Genomic DNA, 24,411 nt, shown 5'->3' with positions numbered 1-24,411 from the left:
TTGACTGCCACTCTTCCCACATTGCAAAAGCACTTGATTGATGATAAAGCTTTTTGGAAAGTCACGGAGGTGATGAAAGGTGCTATATAACTGGAAATTTCCCTTTCGAATGTTCTTCTCCCAGGGCCACACTTTGCTAAGCTAGCTGGACTTGTTATTGAAGGTTACTGACCCTCCAGATTCCCCTGGAGGCTTTAGGAATCGATGGTTAATCTCTGGGACATTGCCGTGAGCAACCCAGGGGATAAACCATTGGTGGGGGTGGGGAGGCATCAACATAAATTGCGTCATTTTTCCACCTTCTGTAATCTTCTGTTTGTTAATTGTAAGGAGGTGGGCGGTCGTGCGATAGAACCTTCTCGAATAAAGCCAAACAGTATTTCGAAAACCCAACTAGCTTGTTGCTCACAAACAGAATGCATTACAAGTGGGAGGGCATGGGTGAGACCACATTGGGAGTACTGTATACAGTTTTGGTCTCCTCATGCAAAGAAGCATGTAAATAAAAGAGTTAGAAGCAGTTCAGAGAAAGGTCACTTGACAACAGCTGAAACGAAGGGGGTTATCAAATGAGCAGAGGTTGGACAGGCTCGGTTAATATCCAATGGAGTGAGATGATCTGATTGAAACTTAAAAGGACTCTGAGGGGACTTGGCAGAATAATACTGAAAAGATGTTTCCCCTTGTGAAAGAAACTAGATTTAGAAAGCACAGTTTATACACCCCTACACGCACGCTTACACACACAGCATGGTGGCACAGTCGCTCGTGCTGCTGCCTCACAGCGCCAGCGATCCAGGTTCAATTCCCAGCTTGGGTCACTTTCTGTGTGGAGTTGGCATGTTCTCCCCGTCTCTGTGTGGGTTTCCTCTGGGTGCTCTGGTTTCCTCCCACAGTCTGAAAGATGCGCTGGTTAGGTGCATTGGCCATGCTAAATTCTCCCTCAGTGAGCCCGAACACCAGGAGTGTGGCAACTAGAGAATTTTCACTGTAACTTCATTGCAGTGGTAATGTAAACACCCGCACACACGGCCCTGCAAAAACACACACACACACACACACACACACACACAAAGGAACCTCGGCATTCTGTGGAACGCTGTTCTGTTACATATCACTTAAGCCTCCCTTTACGTGAAGTAAGTAATTTTAATATCTCCCACCTTGGGGAATGAATGCCTTCTACTGGGTTTGATTATGTCCAAAACTGCTCACAGTGCTCTGATCGTGACCTTGTCAATGTTTTGTACAAGTTCATCGCTCCTGTTTGAATTGAGAGTCATTCTTTCCCCATCGCAGAGCTTCCCCAGTCCTTCACTCCCAACACACCAACAATCAGCAAGTTTCTATCTTTCACACTGTAATCACACAGCAAGAGAAGATCAAATTATATGCATAGCAAGTCACACCCAGGAGTTTTACAGCTTAATTGGAAGTTAACGCATCCCTATATACTTACCTAAACAAATAAATGTCGCCATGAACTCAATGCTTAATTATTATTCAAATATGATTACTTATCAAGATTCACATTGGCCCACCGCTGGGTGAACACAACAGAAAAACACTTCCGGAGGGTTAGGAAACAGATCTATCTAGATATACATACTGTCCAAGTTCCTTTTTTTTCCTCTCACCTCCTCACTACCCCCTCCCCTTCTCTCCCCATTTTTGCTTTCTTAATCCCTCCTCTGCACCTCTCCCTTTCCTCCCATTCCTTCCCACCCCCACCCAGTCTCTCTCTCTCTCTTTCACTTTTCCATCCTCTCCTCTTCCTCCATCAGCATTGAGGATATCTCTTTAGGTTCTATTTATTCCTCCTTTTCTTACTGAAAGCACTGCTTCCTCACAGTGCCAGGGACCAGGGTTCAATTCCAGCCTCGGATGACTGCCTGTGTGGAGGTTGCACATTCTCTGTGTCTGCATGGGTTTCCTCTGGGTGCTCCAGTGAGCCTAATAACTGTGGTGGGGAAGCTTTTGGAGAAGATACTGAAGGACAGGATATATGCACATTTGGAAGAAAATGGGCTTGTTAGTGACAGGTAGCATGGTCTTGTACAAAGAAGGGCATGTCACACCAACGTGATTGAACTTTTTGAAGAACATAAGAACATAAGAAATAGGAGCAGGAGTCGGCCATCTAGCCCTTTGAGCCTGCCCCGCCATTCAATAAGATCATGGCTGATCTGTCGTGGCTCAGTTCCACATTCCCACCCTCTCCCCATAACCCTTAATCTCCTCGCTTATCAAAAACCTATCTACCCGCGTCTTAAAAATATTTAGCGAGGCAGCCTCCACCACCTCAACGGGCAGAGAATTCCAGAGATTCACCACCCTTTGAGTGAAGAAGTTCCTCCTCAACTCCGTTCTAAACCGCCCCCCCCCCTTTATCTTGAGGCTGTGCCCCCTAGTCCTACTGTCCTTTCTGAGCGGGAAGAGCCTCTCCACCTCTATCCTATCCATCCCATTCATCATCTTATACGTCTCAATGAGATCTCCCCTCATTCTTCTAAACTCTAACGAGTACAAGCCTAGTTTATTCAGTTTCCCCGAGGCAGTGGGAAGTGTAGACAGAGTCAATGGATGGGAGGCTGGTTTATGTGATGAAGTGACAAAAACAACTGATAAGGGAAGAGCTGTGGATGTAGTTTATATGGACTTTACTAAGGCACGTGACAAGATCCCACATGGCAGACTGGTACAAAAACTAAAATCACATGGGATTCGGGGTGGGCTGGCTAGATGGGTACAGAACTGGCTTGGTTATAGAAGACAGAGAATAGTGATGGAAGATTGTTTTTCAGAATGGAGATCTGTATCTAGTGATGTTCCAGAGGGATGAGTGATGGAACCTCTGTTGTTTGTAGTATATACGAATGATCTTGAGGAAAATGTAGGGGGTCTGATTAGTAAGTTTGCAGATAACATGAAGATTGGTGGAGTTGCTGATAGTGTCAGGGACTGCCAAGAGGATACTGCAGGATATAGATAGAGTACAGACTTGGGCACAATGGCAAATGGAACTTAATCCGGATAAAATGTGAGATGATGCATTTTGGAGGATCAAATTTAGGTTTGACTTATACTATAAATGACAGAACCCTTAGGTACATTAACATACAGGGGGATCTGGGCGTGCAGGTCCACAGTTCCATAAAAGTGATGACCCAAGGTGATTAAGAAGGCATATGGCATGCTCGCCTTCATCAGCTGGGGCACTGAGTACAAGAGTTGGCAAGTCATGTTGCAGCTATATAAAACTTTGGTTAGGCCACATTTGGAATATTGCATGTAGTTCTGGTCGCCACACTACCGGAAGGATGCGGAAGCTTTGGAAAGAGTGCAAAGAAGGTTCACCAGGATGTTGCCTGGTCTCAAGGACATTGACCATGAGGAGAGGTTGAATAAACTAGGATTGTTTTCACTGGAAAGATGGAGAGACCTGATGGAGGTCGACAAAATTATGAGAGGCATAGACAGGGTGGATAGTCAGAGCCTTTTTTCCCAAAATTGGAGGGCCAAAGGGCCTGTTCCTGTGCTGTACTTTGTTCTATCTCAGTGCATCCAGCAGAAATCCAGCCATATCATCCTGGTCCTGGGACAAGCTGCTGCTTTGTACAAAAGTAATCACTTCCTACCTCACCTGGCCTGGGTCAGAAGGACAGGAGAGATGGGGAGTGGCTGGATTTCCAGGTAAGGGACTATGAGTGAAATGGTAATCTGACTCGACTCTCACTCCACCGTAAGTTGTGAGCCAATGATTCTTTTCTTTAAATCTTTCTCGGGATGTGGGCATCGCTGGCAATATATCACCCATCCCTAGCTGCCCTTCAGAAGGTGCTGGATAGCTACCTTTCTCAGCCACAATGATCTACGGTGGGGGTACACCCACAGTGCTGTTCTTTTAGCAACACCCTCTACAACCTCAAGGTATTCCAAAGCCCTTTATAACCAATTGTGTAACTTTTTAAAGTGCAGTTGTAGTTGGAAATGAGGAAATGAGGCAACAGCCCACAGTGATAATGGCCAGCTCACTGATGTGGTTTGAAGGACAAATATTGGCCCAGACACCAGGGAGAACTTTCCTGTTCCCCTTCAGAATAATAGCACAAGACCTTTTGCAAACACTTAAGGGGACAGACAGGGGCCTCAGTTTAATGCCTCATTTATAAGACTATGGTGCAACAATTCCTTATTATTGTAATGGAGCATCAGCAAAGATTATGTCTCTTGTCTCTGGAGTGAGGCTCGGAGCCATGACTTCTGATTCAGAGAAGGGGGGTCTCATTGAATCCAGTTGTCACCATCTGCCCTGGTGGGATTTGAACTCGGCTTCCTACAGCATTACCACAGGTCTCTGGATTACTAGTCCAATGACAATACCACTTCACCACCACCTCCCCAAGAATCATAGTCAATGCAGAGTATCACATGGAACTAACTGTGAAGAAGTGTTGAGACTAAGCTGTCATAGTTTATCATTAAACATCGGAGGGTTTAATGCCTAGGTTTGCAGACTGATTCCTGGTATGGCAGGACTGATGTGCGGGGAGAGACTGAGTCAGCTGGGATTGTATTCACTGGAGTTTAGAAGAGTGAAGCGGGGGGGGGGGATCTCATAGAAAACTATAAAATTGTAACAGGACGAGACAGGCTAGACGTTCCTGATGGTGGGGGAGTCCAAAACCAGGGGTCACAGTCTTAGCTAGACTGTTTAGAACATAAGAACATAAGAAATAGGAGCAGGAGTAGGCCATCTAGCCCTTCGAGCCTGCCCCGCCATTCAATAAGATCATGGCTGATCTGAAGTGGCTCAGTTCCACTTTCCCTCTCCCCATAACCCTTAATCCCCTTGCCTATCAAAAACCTATCTACCCGCGTCTTAAATATATTTAGCGAGGCAGCCTCCACCACTTCAACGGGCAGAGAATTCCAGAGATTCGCCACCCTTTGAGTGAAGAAGTTCCTCCTCAACTCCATTCTAAACTGCCCCCCCCCCCTTATCTTGAGGCTGTGCCCTCTAGTCCTACTGTCCTTTCTGAGCGGGAAGAGCCTCTCCACCTCTATCCTATCCATCCCATTCATCATCATATACGTCTCAATGAGATCTCCCCTCATTCTTCTAAACTCTAACGAGTACAAGCCTAGTTTATTCAGCCTCTCCTCATAGTTCAACCCCCTCAACTCCGGAATCAGCCTAGTAAACCTCCTCTGCACTCCCTCCAAGGCCAAAATATCCTTGCGTAAGTGCGGCGACCAAAACTGCACACAGTACTCCAGCTGCGGCCTCACCAGTGCCCTGTACAGTTGCAGCAAGACCTCCCTACTTTTATATTCAATCCCCCTCGCTATGAAGGCCAGCATCCCATTCGCCTTCCTGACCACCTGCTGCACCTGCAGGCTGGGTTTTTGCGACTCATGCACAAGGACTCCAAGGTCCCTCTGCACCGTTGCATGCTGCAGTTTTTCGCCATGTAAGTAATAGTCCTTCCTACCATTATTCCTACCAAAGTGGACAACTTCACACTTGCCAACATTAAATTCCATTTGCCAGTTCCTGGCCCATTCGCTCAGCCTATCTAGATCCCTCTGCAGACTTTCCACACTCTCCGCACAATTTGCCGTTCCACCAATCTTGGTGTCATCAGCAAATTTCGACACCCTACACTCAGTTCCCTCCTCCTGATCATCTATATAAATGGTAAATAGCTGAGGCCCCAGCACCGATCCCTGGGGCACTCCACTAGTCACCAACCGCCAATCCGAATAGCACCCATTGACCCCCACTCTCTGCCTCCTATTTGACAGCCAATCCCCTTTCCACGCTAACACTCTACCCCCAACTCCACGCCCCCTAACCTTCTGTAATAACCTCTTGTGTGGCACCTTATCAAACGCCTTCTGAAAATCAAGAAACACCACATCTACTGGCTCTCCTCTATCCACCGCCCTAGACACATCCTCATAGAGCTCCAATAAATTCATCAGACATGACTTCCCCTTAATGAAACCGTGCTGCGTCTGCTCTATCGAACAATTCTCCTCAAGATGCCTCGCTATTTTCTCCTTGATTATGGATTCGAGCATTTTACCTACAACAGACGTTAAACTAACCGGCCTATAATTCCCTGCCTTTTGCCTGCTACCCTTCTTAAACAATGGCGTAACATTAGCCGTTTTCCAATCTTCCAGCACTTCCCCGGAATCCAGTGAGGTTTGGAAAATAATCATCAAGGCATCCACTATCACCTCCGCCATTTCTTACAGAACCCTTGGATGCATTCCATCCGGTCCTGGGAACTTGTCCACAATCAGTCCCTCTAGTCTGTTGAGCACCGCCTCTCTAGTAACAATAATGTCATTCAGGCCCTCCACTCCTACCATCTTTCCATCGCTAACACCTGGCAAACTATTCACGTCCTTCTCCATGAAGACCGAAACAAAAAAGTTATTCAAGGCCTCAGCCATTTCCCCATCCCCTACCACTAAGTTCATCCTCTAAGGGTCCAACGTTCACCCTAGTCAGCCTCTTCCTTTTTATATATTTATAAAAACTCTTACTATCCTTTTTTATATTTAGCGCTAGCCCAGCTTCATAGTTTATCCTACCCTTCATCAACTAAAAGATTACTTTACAAGATTACAGCTAAAAGATTACTTTAGAAGTATATTTGTGGAGGAAAATGTGGCAACTAATTAGCACTCAGCAAGGCCACACAAATGTAAATAAATGGAAGATGACAATAATCCGGTTTAAGTGATAGCTGAAAGAGGAATGCTGGCCAGGACACCTAGAGATCTTTGTCCTTCAACTAGATATTACCACAAGATCTTTTATGTTACACTTGAAGTGGTAAACTTAGCCTGGAATTGACGTCATCCAAAGACTGACAATTCAGCACTCCTTCAGTACTGAAATGCCAGTGTGTATTGTATAATGAAATGTATAGTAGTATTTGGCAACACTCATGAAGTAACTTGAATATTGCTGGAAAAGGCACATGCACTCAAAGCTTTTTGTCTTGTACTCATCAGGACAATTTGCAAGAATACTTCATTCTAAAAGGAACAACAATTTATACTGCACAAGAATAGAACACTGATTAGTTGGCAAGTGTACTCTGATTGGTAGAGGTGTTGTCATGGATGATGCATCAGTTAACTGGCAGTTAATGGCAAGCTTTGTTTAAATTCAAACCAGGCAAGTTGACTATGAACCAGGTAATGGCGGCTACCTGAAAAGGGGCAACATCTGCAAAGGACAGGACCCTGTGTATTAATATATGTAGCTTCTAGCATGCATAAGTGAACATCACTACAAACCTAACTGATAATCTTATATTGGTTGTCAGTGTAATCCTTATCACACTCCGGATTGTTCAGCGAGTGTTGTCCAATCGCGGAATCACATCTAATGTTGGACACCATGTTTAGAATTTGGGAAGCATGGGATGTTTGGGTGCGGTCAGTACTATGCCTGTTGTGAACAGCCAAAGGGCCATGCTGTTTGATGCGATCTACCACTCCTTAGGACGTAGGGCCTACATACCAAGCATCATATGGGCACTGAAATTAATTTACCATATCACCCACTCCTGTGAATTAAGGAGCTACTCAGGATTGGTTTTCAAGAATGAAAGGAAGCTGATCTCATTGAGTCAACCACTGATAAATGTTAGTAAGTGTATACTAAGGTCCCACCCAGTGTTTTTGGTGGTGACTGGCACTGGTAATTAGCTTAAACCAATGCTGTTTCTGTAAATCCAGTGTGGACTCATAAAGAGAGATTAACTTGGCATCAAAAGGATGTTGCCATTGACTATGCATCATCGTGAAACTCTGCTGTTTCCACGCAATCACCAGTTATTATAACCCCAAGAAGCCAGCAACGTTGTATATCACTAAGTTCAAGACTGCAAGGGTCAATAGGAAATCTGACGTGTGGAGCATTTAAATCCCAAACCCTATCACTTTTGAAATTAATGCTCAATATAAACTGAAGGGTCATTTTTGAAATTGCAAGTTTTACATCAAAGAGATGCAGGATAATTTAAAATAAAAGAAATTTTGCACTCTAATCTTTTTGATCAGAAATGAGAAAAGGAGCATCAAGCTTAAATTGTTTCTGCATTTTACACGATCAGGTGAGATCATTCCAAAACCTTTCTTTGTAATCACCACAAAAAAGCGGCATTACATAAAAATGAAAATCCTGCTTCCTCTTGATGGACTGCCATTAGCAGCCTTTCTTTTGGTTTCTGTGGCTATGACTCATCTTTCATTCCCTCACCCTGCAGTATAAATATCTCCCACTTAGTATGCCTTTTAGCTTTGACAAAGGGTCATCTGGACTCAAAACTGTTTAGGATGAGGAGAAATTTCTTCACCCAGACAGTGATCAGTTTATGGGATTCATCACCACAGTTCAAACCAGAACAATAAATGTCATCAAGAAGCAGTTAGATAAAACACTTGAGGGAAAAGGGATCAAAAGATAAGGGTTGGGGGGGTTGTGGGCAGGATCAGGCTCGAGTTGGATGATCAGCCGTGATCATATTGAATGGCGGAGTGGGCTCGAAGGGCTGACCTCCTGCTCCTTTTTTCTATGCTTCTATCAGTGTGAAGGGAGGGATGTTTGTGAAAAGTGTGCCAACCTACCTGTTTAATGCAAAGCAGTAATGAAACTTGATATTTGGCAGCTCAGCCACATTGCACGTGGGCAGGTTTTGCAGGGTCTCCACTAGCTTGATGGTTGCATCGAGATCCTTCGAAAGAAAAGTAGTGTATAGTCAGAATTCCTCGATCAGAGCAACTCAACATGGGTTAGTGGTCAGCTGCCTGTCACTGGTACCAGCTTATAAATGAAGGCCATCTTCACTATTTCACACTCAGTTAGTGAGAGGTCTCCTGGAGAATTACTGCATTAGAATTTATCTGTTCAAGTTCTCTACTCCCTCGCTCCCCATCCCTCAACTCTCCCTTCCTTTCCCTCCCCAGGAGGTGAGTTACTCGCTGCAGGATTCCCTAAATCTGAGCCGCTCGTGTAGCCACTGTATTTATATAGCTAGTCCAGTTCAGCTTCAGGTTAATGGATCTGGAAGGCACCTTTACCTTTATTCTTTCAAAAGATGTGTGTGTCACTGGCATGGCCCAGCACTCATTGCCTATCCCGAGTTGCTTTTGAACTGAATGGCTTGCTAGGCCATGCCAGAGACTGGATACTGTGGGCCTGGAGTCACATGTAGGCCAGACCAAGCAAAGTTGGCAGATTTCCTTCCTGACAGGTCAGGAATGAATCAGATGGGTTTTTCCGACAATCAGTGATAGTTTCTTGCTCAGTATTACTGAGGTTAGTTTTATATTTCAGATTTATTCAATTAATTTAAATTTCACCTGCTGCTGTGGTGGGATTTGAATCAGTGCCGTGATCATTGACCTCTGGATTATTGTCCAGTGATTAATACCACCACCCGCCCTCCCACGCAACCCCCACACCTTAAGTGGGTGATGGAAACAGATTCAACAATAACTTTCAAAAGGGAGTTGGACAGACACTAGATGGAAAAAGGTGTGACGGGCAGGATCTTCTGACACTTTCCAGCAGTGGGATCTCCTGGTCTTGTCGATTGCGCTGCCCCCCTGCCCCCCCACCCTCCAACCACCACACCTCCTACCAACCCCCCACCACCACCACCACACCCTCCCCCACCACCACCACCACCACCACACCCGCCCCACCCCATGGTGGGTTCCCTGGTGGCAGGACAGACAAGAAACACAAAGCAGTGCAGACATCACTGGGACTGGAAAATCCTGCCAATGTCCAACGGCTAGCCACTGGTAAACTCGCTATTGGGTGGGGGAACTGGAGAATCCCACCCAAAAAATGGGATTGATTGGATAGGTCTTTCAAAGATCCAGCACAGGAGCAATGGGCTGAATGGCCTCCTTATGTGCTGTGAATTTCTCTGACTGTGATCTCTGCAAGTTCCATTTTATTGCTAATAAGTCTCTCACTCTCTCTCTCTCTCCCCATATTAAATCAGCCTTCCTGACTGTTTCTAGCTCTTTTTAGTTTCCTAGACAAGGAGATTCTTGCCCTGCCTCTCAGGATCTCCCACGCACTCTCCTCACCGGATAGCTCAGCTTCCTGGAACATTCAGTGTAGGGAGATTTCAAACCAGTTCAGCAGCCTGATTAGCTCACTGAGAAACTGAGAGAGCGTCATTCAGCCTGGATCCTGAGGTATTATTGCTCAATACTTCACTGAAATTCTTCCTGAATTACATACTACGTTTAAACAGCAAGAAGCAGCGAGTGACCCAAAACAGGATAGACAGGCATAAACCTTGACATTTAGACAGCACCTTTCACAATTCAGGGTTCTGGAAGAGATTTACAGCCAAATAGTTACTGTCAAAATGGAATCACTGTTGTTGGGAGTGTCACTGCTGCCTCACAGCGCCAGGAACTCGGGTTCAATTCCCAGCTTGGGTCACTGACTGTGTGGAATCTGCACATTCTCCCTGTGTCTGCACGAGTTTCCTCCGGTTTCTTCCCACAATCCGAAAGACGCGCTGGTTAGGGTGCACTGACCGTGCTAAATTCTCCCTCAGTGTACCCAAACAGGTGCCGGAGTGTGAAGACTCTGGGATTTTCACAGTAACTTCATTGCGGTGTTAATGCAAGCCTACTTGTGACACTAATGAGAACAAAGAACAGTACAGCACAGGAAACTGGCCCTTCGGCCCTCCAAGCCTGCACCGCTCATTGGCCCAACTAGACCATTCTTCTGTATCCCTCCATTCCCAGTCTGCTCATGTGACTATTCAGATAAGTCTTAAACGATCCCAGCGTGTCCGCCTCCACCACCCTGCTTGGCAGGGCATAAATAAATAAACTTAAAGTAACATTGGAAACATAAGCACTAATATGCCCACAAAAGCATGGTGATAATGATCAGATAGATTTTAGTCCATCTGGCCGAGAGACAAATGTTGGCCAGCTCAGCGGGAAGGTATCATATATCATTCTTCAAAACAATGTTGTGGGATCTCTTACATCAACCCAGCCGAGACAGTCGGCAAGGCCTCAGTTTAATATCTAATCTGAAAGACCCCACCTCTGTCAGTGCAGCAGCTGGAGCACCAGGCTGGATGTGGTGCTGAAACCCTAACCTCTTAATGGTGGTAATAAAGGTTAGCATCAGTGGTGGCATTTACAGGACTGGGGGCATCCTGCCAATTCCAGCTGATCTTTTCACGAGACACAAAGCAAACGATGAGCTTTTGTTTTTTTTTGAAAAGCAGACAGTTCTGACAAGCAGAGTGTGCGTAAAGAGGCTGTTAAACCAGCCCACGGTTATATATAGCTCCAGGTCCACAGCAATGCAGTTGACTCTTAACCATTCTTCAGGGCAATTTAAGGTGCGGCCTCACTCACACACCGTGAATGAATCCAGCTCAATGGAAGCAATCTGAAAGAAGGCTCAGCGATGTAGCCAGAGGCCCAAAAGCTCTGGTTGGGATTCCCCCCACTCCCCAATTTGAAGGTGGCCCACCACTGGCCAGCGGTGGATCCTCTGGTATGAGCACCCTCCACAACCACTGGAAACCCGCACTTGCTGCAAATTAAAGGTGTGACTCTAAGAAGCTGCATGGGTCCCAGTTAAGCTTGTCTTTTTGTGGGTCATGGTCTCATCCAGACCTGGAAAAACAGATCAGCTTTGCTTCCAATTTCTACCCCTCTCTCAACTTCACAGGTCCGACACTTCCCTTCCTAGTGATAGATTAACCACCAATATTCATTACAAACCCACCAACTCACACAGCTCCTCACACCCAGCTCCCCGTCACGACTCCATCCCATTCTCCCAGTTTCTCCATCACATCCGTTCTGATGATGTTGCCTTCCAAAATGATGCTTTTTTCCTGAGCTGAGGTTTCTTGCCCTGCTCCCCCTGGCCCCCTTGTGTGCTTGGACTAATAGATCAACAGACCAAGGGCGGCACGGTAGCACAGTGATTAGCACTGCTGCTTCACAGCTCCAGGGACCGGGGTTCGATTCCCGGCTTGGGTCACTGTCTGGGTGGAGTTTGCACATTCTCCTCGTGTCCGTGTGGGTTTGCTCCGGGTGCTCCAGTTTCCTCCCAAAGTCCAAATATGTGCGGGTTAGGTGGATTGACCATGTTAAAATTGCCCCTTAGTGTCTTGAGATGCGTAGGTTAGAGGGATCAGCGGGTAAATATGTAGGGATGTGGGGAATAGAGCCTGGGTGGGATTGTGGTCGGTGCAGACTCAATGGGCCAAATGGCCTCTTTCTGCACTGTAGGGTTTCTATGATTTCCATAAACTCCATGATTCTGCTTCAATACCTTCACAAAAACCCAGCCATTTCTATCTTGCAATTTCCAATTGACCCCCAGGGATAACAGCATTTTGGGGGAAGAGGTTTCCGGATTTTCTGTGAGGAAGTATTTCCTGGCATCACCTCGTTCCAATTTGAAGGTTGCACTCTTTTACTTTATATCAGCTTCTCTCAAAACACTCCATCAACACAACGTGGAAGGGTTCACCTTTCTGTCACATCCTCTGCACTCCCAGGACATGCCAAACCAGTCTGCAGCCAATGAAGTCTTTCTGAAGTGGAATCATTGCTGCAATGTCGGGAACAATGCAGCCAGTTTGTGCACAGCAAGCTCCCGCTGACAGTAAGTTGATAGTGACCAGATAATCTGTTTCCATGATGCTGTTTGAAGGATAAATATTGCCTGGGAGAAATATCCTCCCTGCTTCCAATAATAAGGTTCTTTTTTTAAACATCACGTGGGTCCTTGATTTGACATCTCATCTGAAAGCTGGCACCTCTGACTGTGCAGAACTCCCTCAGCGCCCAACTGAAATGTCAGCCTAGAGTCTGTGCTAATGTCTCTGGGTGTGGAACTTGAAATCTGCAATCTTCTGGTTCAACCGTGAGCCACAGTTAACACCAAGACCAGCTGTCCCTGGGCAAGTGGCTAGCAGCCAGAAGCGGGTGTAGAACAAAACACACAGTGCGAAAACACTGTCTGAACAAGTGGAGAGGACAGCAGTTTGGAAGGATCTTTTGACCGTCTGGTCTGGAGTTTCCGAACGTTTTTCCAGTAGGAATATGACTCGAATTGGAATTCAGGCAGGCATCCTGAGGTAACAGTTGAGGTTGCCGACCTGACACTGGGGTGCAGACCTAAGAGACCTTGAGAGAGGCACCCCAAGGAGGCGACGCTGGACACTGGCTGTCGAGCGCAGCAGCCAAAAGGGGGATGACTCACCGACCCCCCCTCCCCCAGGGGTGAAGAGGACAAAGAAGCCACTTCACTGGGGCAGGGGCTACAATCGTGGGAGCCCCGGCATGGAGGCAGAGCCCGGGGTCCCCCCCCAACAGTGCAGGTCTGCTTCTGGTAGCAACAAAGAACCAGGGAAATAATTCCAAACTGGAGATGGTGAATCCTGTCGGGTGTGGAGCCGCAGTGAGAGGGAAGGCATAAAGAGCAGCTGTTGATTCTTCTGACTCATCCAGTCAGAGCATCTGAATTTAATGTCATTTATTTAAATAGTTCATTCTCTGTTAGACAATAGCAGATGGCAGTGGGGATTGCGACTTGTTTCTCACACACAGTCTTGTACAAAACATGTAGTAACATGTAAAATGCTGCCTGGTAGCATTAGGAGGAATCTTATGGTTCAGCAGGGGTGTAACAGAGAGTGTTACAGTGTTAAAGTGTGGAGGCAGTGGTAAGAACATAAATAGGAGCAGGAGTCGGCCATCTAGCCCTTCGAGCCTGCCCTGCCATTCAATAAGATCATGGCTGAAGTGGATCAATTCCACTTTCCCGCTCTCTCCCCATAACCCTTAATTCCCTGTCTATCAAAACCCTGTCTACCCGTGACTTAAATATATTTAGCAAGGTAGCCTCCACCACTTCAACGGGCAGAGAATTCCAGAGATTCACCACCCTTTGAGTGAAGAAGTTCCTCCACAACTCCGATCTAAACTGCCCCCCCCTTATCTTGAGGCTGTGCCCTCTAGTCCTGCTATCCTTTCTAAGCGGGAAGAATCTCTCTACCTCTACCCTATCCATCCCTTTCATTATCTTGTTTCTCACACAGTACAGTGGTATTGTCACTGGACTAGCAGAGACACAGGGTAATGCTCTGGGACCCAGGTTGAAATCCCACCTGATGATGAAATTTGAATTCAATAAAAATCTGGACTTAAGTCGAATGATAACCACTGTTGTGAAAACCTCTCTCATTCATTAATGTCCCTCAGGGAAGGAAATCTGCCGTCCTTACCTCATCTGGCCTAAATGTGAATCCAGACCTGTGGTTAACTCCCAAATGCCCTACAAAACCATTCAATTCAAGGGTAATGAGGGATGGCTGTAAAAGCTGGCCCAGCCAGCGATGCCCATATCTCATGAAAGAATAAAAGAGAAATCAGTGCGATATGCAACAGGGAGTGTTATAGATGAGGGGACATTTACAAGATGTGGGCTTTGCTGACTAGGCCAGCATTCATTGTCCATCCCTAGTTGCCCTTCAGAAAGGTGGTAGTGTGCTGCCTTCTTGAACCACTGCAGCCTCTGAGATGTAGGCACAATGATGTGGAGATGCTGGCATTGGACTGGGATAAGCACAGTAAGAAGTCTTACAACACCAGGTTAAAGTCCAACAGGTTTATTTGGCAGCTCAAGCTTTCAGAGTCTCGGTCCTTCTTCAAGTGAGTGAGGAGTTGTGTTCACAAACAGGGCATTTACAGATACTAACTCAATTTACAAGATAATGGTTAGAAAGTGAGTCTTTACAGGTAATCAAGTCTTAAAGGTACAGACAATGTGAGTGGAGAGAGGGCCAAGCACTTCAGCAGTCACGGGCATTCAGCCTCTGATCTTCAGGTAAGCATCCTTAAGGCAGCCTTCACGACACACGACAACGCAGAGTCGCTGAGCAGAAACTGAGAGCCAAGTTCCGCGTACATGAAGACAGCCTCAACCAGGATCTTGGGTTCACGTCACACTATCTGTAACTCCCATGACTTACCTGGGCTTGCAAAATCTCACTAACTGTCCTGGCTGGAGACAATACACACCTCTTTAAACTGTGCTTAACCCTCTCTCCAGTCATACTTGATTAAAACTTGATTAGCTGTAAAGACTCACATTCTGACCATTATCTTGTAAATTGAGTTAGTGTCTGTATATGCCCTGTTTATGAACACAACTCCTTACTCACCAGAAGAAGGAGCGAGACTCCGAAGGCTTGTGCTGCCAAATAAACCTGTTGGACTTTAACCTAGTGTTGTGAGACTTCTTGCTGTGTAGGTACAACCACAGTGCTGTTAGGGAGGGAGTTCTAGGAGTTCCTGAATGGTAAACAGTGAAGGAATGGCGATATATTTCCAAGTGAGGATGATGAGTGACTTGGAAGGGAACCTCCAGGTGATGGTGTTCCTAGGTGTCTGCTGCTCTTGTCCTTCTAGACGGTAGCGATCGTACTGCTTTGGGAACCTTGGTGAGTTGCTGCAGTGCATCTTGTAAATGGTACACACAGCTTCCATTGTTCATCAGTGGTGGAGGGATTGAATGTTTGTGGAAGGGCTTGCAATCAGGTGGGCTACTTTGGCCTGGCTGGTGACGAGCTTCTTGAGTGTTGTCGGAGCTGCACTTATCCAGGCAGGTGGAGAGTATTCCCTTATGCTCCTGAACTTGCGCCATGTAAATGGTAGACAAGCTTTGGTGAGTTAGAAGAGTTCCTCACTGCAGGATTTCTGGCCTTTGACCTGCTCTGGTAGCCACAATATTTATATGGTTAGTCCAACTGCATTTCTGGTCAATGGTAACCCCCCTGGATCTTGGTGGTGGTGATGCCATTAAATGTCAAGGAGCGATAGTTAGATCCTCTCTTGTTGGAGATGTTCATTACCTGGCATTTGTGTGGCACAAATATTACTTGTCACTTGTCAGCCCAAGCCTGGAAATTGTCCAGTTCTTGCTGCATTTCAGTATCTGAGGAATCACAAAAGGTGCTGAACATTCATCAGTTAACATCTCCACTTTATGATGGAGGGAAGAAGCTGTGAAATTGACCTCAGAACATGACAACCATCTTCCTATCTTGCTATGACCTTAACAAGTGGAGTTTTCCTCCATGATTCCCATTGATTCCAGTTTTGCTAGGACTCCTGGATTCCATCTTCAGTTGAATGCTGCCTTGATGTCAAGGGCAGTCACTCTCGTCTCTGGAATTCAGCTCTTTTGTCCACGCTTGAACCAAGGCTGTAATGAGTTCAGGAGCGGAGTGACCCTGGCAGAATGACCCTGGCAGAATCCAAACTGAACATCCACGAGAAGGTTGTTGCTGGTAAGGGCCACTTGATAGCGCTGCTGATGATCCCTTCCATCACTTCACTGATGGTCATGGGTAGACTGATGGGGTAATAATTAGCTGGGTTAATTTTGTCCTTTTTTTTGTGTACAGGATATGCTCTGGACAATCTTCTACAAGCTGTACAGGAACAGCAAGGAGCACAGCAAATTTTAGAGCACAAGCCTTCAGTATAACTGCTGGAATATTGTCAGGGCCCATAGCCTGTGCAATATCCAATGTCTTTTCCTGATAATACATGGAATGAATTGAATTGGCTGAAGACTGACATCTGTGATACTGGGGACCTCCTTACCTCAGTAACTACCTCCTTAACTAATAACGCAACACCACCTCTTTTACATCCTTCTCTGCCTCACCTGAAGATTCTATACTCCAGGAATATTGAGTTACCACCCCTGCCCCTCCCTCAATCATGTTTCTATAATGGCAACAATATCACAATTGCACAGATCAATCCACACTGTTAACTCATCAGTCTTACCTATAATACCCCTTGCATTAAAACAGAGGCCCTCGCCTTATTCCCTTGGAACTCAACATGACTGAACTCCCTCTGTCTTGTGTCGCTATTTTACTAGTGCTCTGTGTCCCTTCCCCTGCCAAATGTGGGAGAATTGGTTTCAATTCAAACTGCGCTTCTGTTGTACATGGTGGTGTTAGGGTGTGAAAAGTAACTACAAGCTGTGGAGAAGAAGAAGTTGTTGCATAGCAACCAGGGGCACTTGAAGGTAGGAAGTTTAGTTGAGTTGAGTTTTTAGCTGGATACATGGCAAGTGAAGATAGGAAGCTGGGGAGTGAACATCTCTCAGCTCTGCCAGAGCCAGGGGACTGCAAAAATGCAGACTTCCCAAAGAACCAGATACAGTCCAGAAAATCAGGAAATTGGGACAGAAAGAATGGCTTAGGATGACTGAAGTTAAGAGAACAGTGGCCAAGTAGTTGAACAAAGTAATGTTCAGAGGAGAATTCAAAGGAAAAGCAAGTACAGTGTTCTGAGTTGAAGAGCTAGCTGCAGTAAGAATCATAGAATTTTAGAATCCCTACAGTAGAGAGGCCATTCGGCCCATCGAGTCTGCACCACCCACAATCCCACCCAGGCCCTACCCCTATATCCCTACATGTTTACTCACTAATCCCTCTAACCCACGCATCTCAAGACACTAAGGGGCAATTTTAGCATGGCCAATCAACCTAACCCGCACACCTTTGGACTGTGGGAGGAAACTGGAGCACCCGGAGGAAACCCACGCAGACACGAGGAGAATGTGCAAACTCCACACAGACAGTGACCCGAGCCAGGAATCGAACCCAGGACCCTGGAGCTGTGAAGCAGCAGTGCTAACCGCTGTGCTACCGTGCCGCCCCCACATACCGTCGTGTGTTATATCAGAAAGTGAGTGTGTCGGGGTGTGTTTATTTGACACGAGTACTTTGCCCTGGAATATCCAGTTAGCGAACGTACCTGTACATCCCGGTATGACAGCAGTAGGTTCATTACGATGTCTGCGCTCAGAAGCTCCACGCTGTCCAGACGCTGCTGTATCCGTGCAAGTGCTTCCCGCAGCTCCTTCCCACTGTACGTCTCCCTCGCTTTGCGGATTTCATTCTGAATAGTTTCCCGAAAGTACTCGCTGTGGAACAAAAGAAGTGAAAGGAACAAAGACAGAAAACCAAAGCATCTATTAATCCTCTCACATCTCACCCTCTTTCAAAATTGGATATCCGTCAATCCCACTCACTCCAATCGGCCTGTTTCAATGAATTGCTTGGATCTGTGAGGCTCGAGGGCACAGAGTTGAAATATCTTTAGAATTCTTACAGTGCAGGAGAAGGCCTTTTGGCCCATTGAGTCTGCACCGACCACAATCTCATGCAGGTCCTATCCCCTAACCTCATTTACCCGAGTTAATCCCCCTGACACTAAGGGGCAATTTAGCACGGCCTATCAACTTAACCTGCACATCTTTGACTGTGGGAGGAAACCGGAGCACCCGGAGGAAACCCACGCAGACATGGGGAGAATATGCAAACTCCACACAGGCAGTGACCCAAGGCTGGAATTGAACCTGGGCCCCTGGCACTGTGAGGCAGCAGTGCTAACCACTGTGCCACCCTGAAATTTTTATCTGGATATATGGCTTTTGAAGACAGGAAACTAGAGGAGAATTGCTATAATGTTGACCAACACATGTTCAGAAATGCCTCTAGCATTTTTTCCATTTTTTAATGCTTAATTACACTCATTCCTGTCCCAAAGCCACTGGCCCATCCTGGGGTATAAATTCACACACACCATCCCCTTCAATTGCCCTTCTACCACACACAAAATTACAGCTAGGTGCAATTGGTGTTGGGGAATGAAGGCTGGTCTTGCTGGTGGCACCCAAGTCTTGGGAATGAATCAAAATCCAGTATGTTTGTCAGCTTGTTTCATCGTATTGGAGGCCAAACATAACATCACCCAACATACACTCTGGATCATAGAACCTTACAGCGCAGGAGGAGGCCATTCAGTCCATTGTGCCTGTGTCAGCTCTTTGCAAGAATTATCCAGTTAGTCCCATTTCCCAGCTCTTTCTGCAAAACATTGCCCTTCAAGTATTCATCCAATTTCCTCTTGAAGTTTATTGCCGGATTTGTCTTAACACCTTTTTCAGATAGTAGTCCATGATCACAACAACTCGCTGTGTAAAAAGAGCACAATCTCCTGGGGTGGCACAGTGGTTAGCACTGCTGCCTCACAGTGCCAGGGACCCGGGTTCAATTCCAGCCTTGGGTCACTGTCTGTGTGGAGTCTGCACGTTCTCCCCGTGTCTGTGTGGGTTTCCTCCGGGTGCTCCGGTTTCCTCCCAAAGATGTGCAGGTTAGGCTAATTGGCCATGCTAAATTGCCCCTTAGTGTCAGGGGGACTAGGAGGGTAAATGAAGGTTACGAGAATAGACCCTGGGTGGGACTGTGATCTTGAAGGTCTCCTTCTACACCGTATGGGTTCTATGAACCTCTCCCTCATTTCTTTTTAACCAAATTGCCAGCACTGGATCCTCTGGTTTTGCCAGTTGGCAAACGATTCCCAATATCAGTCGCCGGCTCATTTCCCTCACTCTGTCCCGGGGAGCAGCTTGCTGTGACAAGTGGCCATTTGCCCATTGCCAAGCATCTTCAGTCAACTCAGCAAATAACTGCGGCCCCCTCGCTCCTGAGGCCTTGTTTTCCCAATTAGCTAGCTGCTCACTGGATGGACTTCAGAACCCATGGGAACTGTGACTCACCAGGGGCCGTGCAAAAAGAAAATCAGGGAAAGGTAGTTCCCTTTCTGCTGAGCATAATTTCTATACGCATCACTTCCTGTGGGCCTCGAGTTAGGCAGAGACCAGACACAAGGCCTGACGGGCTTCACTTCTACTCTCGTTCCAAATCCTGCTCTTATCACAGGAAGGGTTAACCAAACAAATGAGTTCCTAGAAGTTGGGCACGGAAGAGGTGAGTGGAACCAACCCAGCTGAGCAGACTCAAAATAATAACTGCATCCAATAAAGTAAGATAAAAAGATTTGCAGAAATGCAGGCAGTCAGAGCAGCTGCTGATGAGGCAGAAACACCTCCGCTCTTTAATTGTACATCATTCCCAAGATTAATTTACAGGAGACTGATTGGTGTGCAGACAGTAGGACAGGAAAGAAACCAAAATAGTCTCCAATTACCCCACCATCCTCTCCTGCTCAAAAAAGCTATTCATTAACACAATTCTTTTACAGGACAGTGCAAGATTTATTGCAGGTTTCAAAAATAAAATAGAATTCTCTGTTCATCATCACCTTGATGACATGAATTTCCAGAGGTTCTCACAGGATAGAATCATACAATCCCTGCAGTACAAGAGAAGGCCATTCGGCCCATCGATTCTGCACCGGCTCTCTGACAGAATATCTCACCCAGGCCCTCTCCCCCGCCCTATCCCCATAACCCCACACATTGACCGTGGCTAATCCATCTAACCGGCACACCTTTGGCTAATTTTAGCAAGGCTGAGGGCCAGTGTGTTTGGAACAGGATGAGAATTGAAACGGTGATTTTAATGTCTTAGTTACTCACTGAAAAAGAACACAGAACAGTACAGCACAGTACAGGCCCTTCGGCCCTTAATGTTGTGCCGAGCTATGTCCAAATCCAAGATCAAGCTCTCCCGCTCCCTGTCATTCTGGTGTGCTCCATGTGCCTATCCAATAACCGCTTGACAGTTCCTAAAGTGTCCGACTCCACTATCACAGCAGGCAGTGCATTCCACACCCCAGCCACTCTCTGAGTGAAGCTCAGAGCAAAAGAGCAGGAAATCAGATACATCCCTTGCCCCGCCATATTATGCACACATCCATTTTGCACAGAGGTGGGTCTGTATATATTAAAGCGAGAGTGATAATGAGATCATATCCGAATCCACAAGACAACCCTTGGCCCAGGACGGCTGCAGGGACAGGGTCCTCTCACCAGGAATTGATCTGGGTCTCCTCCAGCAGTTTAGTGAGACGTTCGACCAATGGCATGAGGAGAGGCTCCAGGTTGAAGTGTGGCTGAAACATCTCTGTCACGCACTTCACCATACTGGCTTCACAGCAGAACACCTTACCACTGGGCGTCACAATGTATGGAATAAAGGTGTAGTTCCCATAACAACCCTGAAAAAAAAAGAGAGGCAGGAAATCAATCAAGTTCCTATTGCAAGGGTCAGTGAAATAGTGATTGCTAAATACCCTTACTGCTCATATCTTGGTTTTAACTTCCCTATTTCAACTCTGTTGATTTTATCCTCCATTTCAGAAACAGGGTTGATTTGGTCTCAATTTAGGTTCACTTTTGTCCCCTCCTCCTGAGTCCACGAGGAACACCATTGAGACTGTCCATTCATTCCATACCACAACCATACGTAGATACAGCAGTAGACCATTCAGTGCCTTCTGCCAGTCTATTAGATTAGAGCTGACTGCTAACTGAACCCAAGACTGTCCAACCAGATGACAAGAGATGTTTGACCCCCAGATTCCAGTGTCTGTAGGCTGTGTTTACCCTCAAATTGGCGCTAAACAAAAACCTCTGTTCAGTTTGACAGTTCATTCTGAACAAAGAAATGTTTGCATATTTTCATCTGTTATTCTTTGCAATACAAGGAGGGTATTGATGTACAAAGAAGAAAGTCCCACCATTTTCACCCTCCGGAGTCAGGATCAACGTAACCACACCCACATGGAAACAAGCTCCCAAAATTGAATATCAGTATAAAATCTACTGGATGTTTTAGCAGGTGAGGGCCTCAAAGCAGAAAGGGAGATTGAGAGGGGGAGAGGGAAAGAGAAGAAACAAGAGAGAGTGCTAAACTAGATGGTGCTTAAAGCCTGCACTGGGGGCTGCAAGATTGGACTAGGTGATAAAGATCGTGGCTCTGGATCAGGTTTTGACATCCAGGATATTGATCCAGTGACAGTGAAGGAATGACGATATATTCCCAAATCAGGATGGTGAGTGGCTTGGAGGGGAACTTGCAGATGACGGTGTTCCCACATCACTGCTGTACTTGTCCTTCTAGATGGAAGTGATCGAGGGTTTGGAAGGTGCTGTCTGAGGAACTTTGGTGAATTACTGCAGTGCCTCTTGTAGAAAGTACACACTGTTGCTACTGGTCATTGATTTTGAGGGAGTGTAAAGTACATGGGCTCAACTCACTCTGCATGGGTGAGGGGATGAGATCCATTAATATATCTGCTGCAGTCACTTACTAGCACTCAGAGTTTGGCCGGTTGGATTGACACTTCACCAGTGAATGGAGTGTCAGTCACCTTAACGACAAGATTCTCCACAAGCAGGCCTTCAAAGTCAAGGTCTATCTCTGGGCAGAGAAACATATTTCACCAACCATGTGTCATAGCGATGGACTGTCATTCCGGCAAGCAGATTGGAACGAAACTTTGGCTGGGACACAGAGTCTCACAGCTGAGGAAGTGTGGATCATGTCACTCCAGTCAGTGCTCACTAGAACTCACTAGCGCTCACAGAATATGTCCAAGTAGGGTGACAAATGGATCTGTACATGGAGTGCAACTCACTCCGACAAACCCTCAACGCATTCCCCATCCCCTCCGATTCAATATGCAATTGCAACGATACCATCATCATCATCCAGGATAGGAGCCATCTCATTAACTTTAGCAAATACTGGAGGTCAGGCTTATCTGGTGGAAAGTTACACTTCTCAGGAAATGGTTATCTGGTTTACCCATCTGTGTACAGCATGAACATGACAGCTGTCATGTGCACAAAGGGGATGGTCACAGACTCTGTCCTCTTTCAGCTATCTGGTGCTTCTGGAATTGGCAGAGCCCTGACGTCAGCAGATATGTGAAAAGTTTAAAGTTCATTTATTAGTGCCACATTAACATTGCAATGAACTTACTGTGAAATTCCCCGACTCGCCACATTCCGGCACCTATTCGGGTACACGGAGGCAGAATTTAGCAGGGCCAATGCACCTAACCAGCACGTTTCAGACTGTGGGAGGAAACCGGAGCACCCGGAGGAAACCCACGCAGACATAGGGAGAACGTGCAAACTCCGCACAGACAGTGACCCAAGCCGGGAATCGAACCCAGGCCCCTGGAGCTATGAGGCAGCAGTGCTAACCACTGTGCCACCATGCCATGTCTAACAACAAATCCAAAGCCTGGGAGATCTCAGGCATGATAGAGGTCAGGTTGTGCGACTCGAGTTCAGTGCTGAGCCCAATGAGTAGTGAGCCAGTGGAATTCATTGCCAAAACATTGAATATATTCAAGGGGCAGCTCGATATAGCACTTGGGGCAAATGGAATCAAAGATTATGGGGAGGAAGCAGGATTAGGCTACTAATTTGAACGATCAGCCATCATCGCAATGAATGGTGAAAGGTTTGAAGGGTGAAATGGCCTCCTCCTGCTCCTATCTTCTATGTTTCTCTATTTCTAAGTCAGGATTGAGTGACCTGGAGGTGGCATTCCCAGGTAGCTGCTGCCCTTTTCCTTTGAGATGGTAGTGGTCATGAGTTTGGAAGGTGCTGCCTAAGGAACCCTGGTCAGTTCCTGCAGTGCACCTTGTAGATGGTACACATTGCTGGTACTGTTTGTCTGTGGTGGAGGGAGTGAATGGCGGTGGAAGGGGTAGCAATCAAGCAGGCTGCCTTGTCCTGAATGTTGCCAAGCTTCTTGAGTGTTGTTGGAGCTGCACATGTCCAGGCAAGTGGAGAGCATTCCATTACAATCCTGACTTGTCTTTGTAGATGGTGGATAGGCTTTGGGGAGTCAGGAAGGGAGTTATTCGCTGCAGGATTTCTCATAGGAGCCACAGTATTTATATGGCAAGTCCAATACAACAGCTGCCTCACAGCGCCAGGGACCCCAGTTCAATTCCAACCTCAGGTGACTGTCCGTGTGGAGTTTGCAAATTCTCCCCACATCCACGTGGGTTTCCTCCAGGTGCTCTGGTTTCCTCCTACGCTCCAAAGGCATGCGGGTTTATGCTAAATTGAACCTTAGTATCAGGGGAATTAGCAGGGTAAACATGTGGGATTATGGGGATTGCGCCTGGGTGGGACTGTTGTCGGTGCAGGCTTACTGGGTCGAATGACCTCCTTATGCACTGTAGGGATTGTATGATTCTATTGCTGGAACATTATCAGGACCCATAGCCCTTGCATTAACCAGTGCCTTCAGCCATTTCTTGATATCACAGAGTGAATCAAATTGGCTGAAGACTGACTGGTGCAATGCTGGGGACCTCCAGAGATGGATCATCACCTGGCATTTCTGGCTGAAGATTGTTGCAAATGCTTCAGCCTCATCTTTTGCACGGATGTGCTGAGCTCCTCCATCAATGAGGATGGGGATATTTGTTGATCTGCAGTGAATTGTTTAATTGTCCACCAGCATTCATGACTGGATGCAGAAGGACTACAGATCTCAGATC

At 46.5% G+C, this 24,411-nt stretch overlaps 1 protein-coding gene across 1 annotated transcript in view; it reads right to left on the bottom strand.

Moving 5' to 3' along the window:
• The window catches only part of LOC145357706 (mitogen-activated protein kinase kinase kinase 5-like), a 168,043-nt gene that overhangs the window by 109,351 nt on the left and 34,281 nt on the right, over window positions 1-24,411 (bottom strand). Inside the window, 3 exon segments of the mRNA XM_080211133.1 lie at window positions 8,659-8,765; window positions 17,890-18,058; window positions 20,912-21,099. Coding sequence (XP_080067259.1) covers window positions 8,659-8,765; window positions 17,890-18,058; window positions 20,912-21,099 — 464 coding nt within the window.

This window comes from Carcharhinus amblyrhynchos, chromosome 24 (genome assembly GCF_965287045.1).
Source record: "Carcharhinus amblyrhynchos chromosome 24, sCarAmb.v2.hapA, whole genome shotgun sequence".
Taxonomy (NCBI): Eukaryota; Metazoa; Chordata; class Chondrichthyes; order Carcharhiniformes; family Carcharhinidae; genus Carcharhinus; species Carcharhinus amblyrhynchos.
This window is presented reverse-complemented; position numbering and strand designations above follow the sequence as displayed.